General features: G+C 42.2%; 1 protein-coding gene across 1 annotated transcript in view; it reads right to left on the bottom strand.

Moving 5' to 3' along the window:
- LOC121546438 overlaps positions 1 to 1,847 on the bottom strand; it is an 11,990-nt gene extending 10,143 nt beyond the window's left edge. The window contains exons 1-7 of the mRNA XM_045209324.1: positions 1,606 to 1,847; positions 1,340 to 1,355; positions 1,025 to 1,171; positions 691 to 788; positions 495 to 578; positions 288 to 402; positions 1 to 102 (exon numbers count right to left, since the gene is read on the bottom strand). The exon at positions 1 to 102 is cut by the window's left edge and continues 68 nt beyond it. Of these exons, the coding sequence (XP_045065259.1) occupies positions 1 to 102; positions 288 to 402; positions 495 to 578; positions 691 to 788; positions 1,025 to 1,171; positions 1,340 to 1,355; positions 1,606 to 1,722 (679 nt within the window). The 5' untranslated portion in view covers positions 1,723 to 1,847. The remainder of the gene's footprint in view (positions 103 to 287; positions 403 to 494; positions 579 to 690; positions 789 to 1,024; positions 1,172 to 1,339; positions 1,356 to 1,605) is intronic.
- Between the last annotated feature and the right edge of the window lie 216 nt (positions 1,848 to 2,063).

The raw sequence follows: 2,063 nt of genomic DNA, 5'->3' as shown, positions 1-2,063 counted from the left end.
CAGATGAGAGAGCCGGTTGGTATATATGGTCTCCAGTTGCTACCGTTACAGTGAGGGATCGAGCCAGCTCATCCACAGACAGGTCAAACTCCGGTACTGGATCTGAATCTGGATCACCACAGACAGAGAGTCATAGTATGATTAGTATTATGATGTCATTCTCATAATAATATAATAATAATAATATGCCATTTAGCAGACGCTTTTATCCAAAGCGACTTACAGTCATGTGTGCATCACATCACAGGTGAGGGAGGGGGATCAGTAATAGATTGTGAGATCAGTACCTGGACAGATGTCCTCCTGGACGATGTACCTGTGTTGTCTCGGTGGTTTAGAGGACAAAGACACATACACCTCTCGCCCTGCGTCAGCCGGGAAACAGTCATATACCAACTCCCACTGGAAGGCAGCAGAGACACACACAGCAACATGATCAGAAACACACTTTCATCTATTCTACTGTGTGTGTGTGTGAAAATATCAGATCTTACCAAAATCGTATGGCCAATGTCATGGAGATGTAAGCGATTAATGTTGGTCTTTCCAACTACGATGGGTCGATACAAGTCACTCCACTTAAAATAAAAATGAATAAAGTGAATTTAATTGTATCCATCTATCTTATCCTTTTTAACTCTTCCTAAGGAATACTGAAAGGGAGAGGGGTTCCATTTCAAGAAATTATACCTGTAAAGTGTCATTATTGACTCCATTCTTTATGGAGATGGCTCTGCGAGTTGTAGTTGACAGCTCCCGGTATTTAATGGTCAGTGTCCCAGTGAAGTCTAGAGGAACACAGAGGAAAGATTAAGGAATTATGGCAGTAAAGGTAGAACGAGAGAAGGAGAGGAAGTCAGGTTAAGGAAGAAAGATATAGACTGAAACAAACACAAGACCAGAGAAAGGGAGACTGAGACTTTAGATAAAAAGAGGATGGATGGAGGAAGGTTCTAAATGGGAAGAGGAGGATGAGGATGGTGTGGAGAGACAGAGATTGGTTGTGGATGGGAAACAGTCTTACCTGACGCTTTCATTCTGACACGTACATGGACGCAGGCAGAACAGGAGCCTTGTGATGGAGAGAACCCGAGAGTGGAGGGTGTGGGTGGAGAGAACTGGACTGTGGACAGACTCAGCTGGGGAAGACTCTCAGGGTTCCAGGTGGAACCTACAGAAAAAAAATACAGAAAACACAGAACATACGGACACTCAAAACAATATATGGAGTAAAATAAGTATAGAAGTGAAGTCTGAAAATGCCAAATAAATGGTTCCTCTTCATATTGTGTACAAGATGAGCTATCCCATAGGGACAATGGACTGTAGTCACACTTACCATTTTGGTATTGAATCTATGGATGAAATTGTGGATAAATAGAGAAAGGAAAAGAGAGAAGAAGAAAAAGACAGGGTTAGTGAAGACACAGAACATGTCTATTTTTAGTTTTTTATTGACATGTGAAGTGAATATTGATGCAGGCTAATCAATTTCCAATACACTATTTCCATTATATGCAGTATGAGTATAATGTCTCTTTTGCATATTAGTTACATTATGTCCATGGTGGTGGACCCCGAAGATGGTATGAATTAATCCCTTACCTCGGTGACAGTTAGTTTGGCGCGTGTTATCTCCTCAGAGGCGCGCAGGAGCTGCAGCAGGCACAACAGGAGCAAGAGCACAGCACCTGCAGGTCCCTTCCCGCGTCTCATCATCATCACCGCTGACCACTAGCCTACTCACAACAGAGACACTTGGAAAAAGTCACGGCGTATCCGATGTTGCTAGAACAAGTTTGGCCCTAGGGGCAAACAACTGCAAATGCGCAAAATGCAGTAGAACGACAGACCAAACTCTAAACGTTTAGCCTGGTGTTCATCTTAAAATCAACGAAATTAAATTCAAGAAAACGGAAATGTAGCCTAGATGATATGTTCCAGTGCCATGTTGTTTTGTCTGTTTCCAATAAGAACGTTAAAAAAATGACTCATTAAGAATAGTTCCATGCGTGTTAAGTTGTGTATTTAGTGAGTGAGTGGGTAGTTCAGTCTAGCTCCAC

Source organism: Coregonus clupeaformis, chromosome 30 (genome assembly GCF_020615455.1).
Source record: "Coregonus clupeaformis isolate EN_2021a chromosome 30, ASM2061545v1, whole genome shotgun sequence".
NCBI lineage: Eukaryota > Metazoa > Chordata > Actinopteri > Salmoniformes > Salmonidae > Coregonus > Coregonus clupeaformis.
Note: the sequence above shows the minus strand (reverse complement) of the source record. Positions and strands in the feature narration are given on the sequence as shown.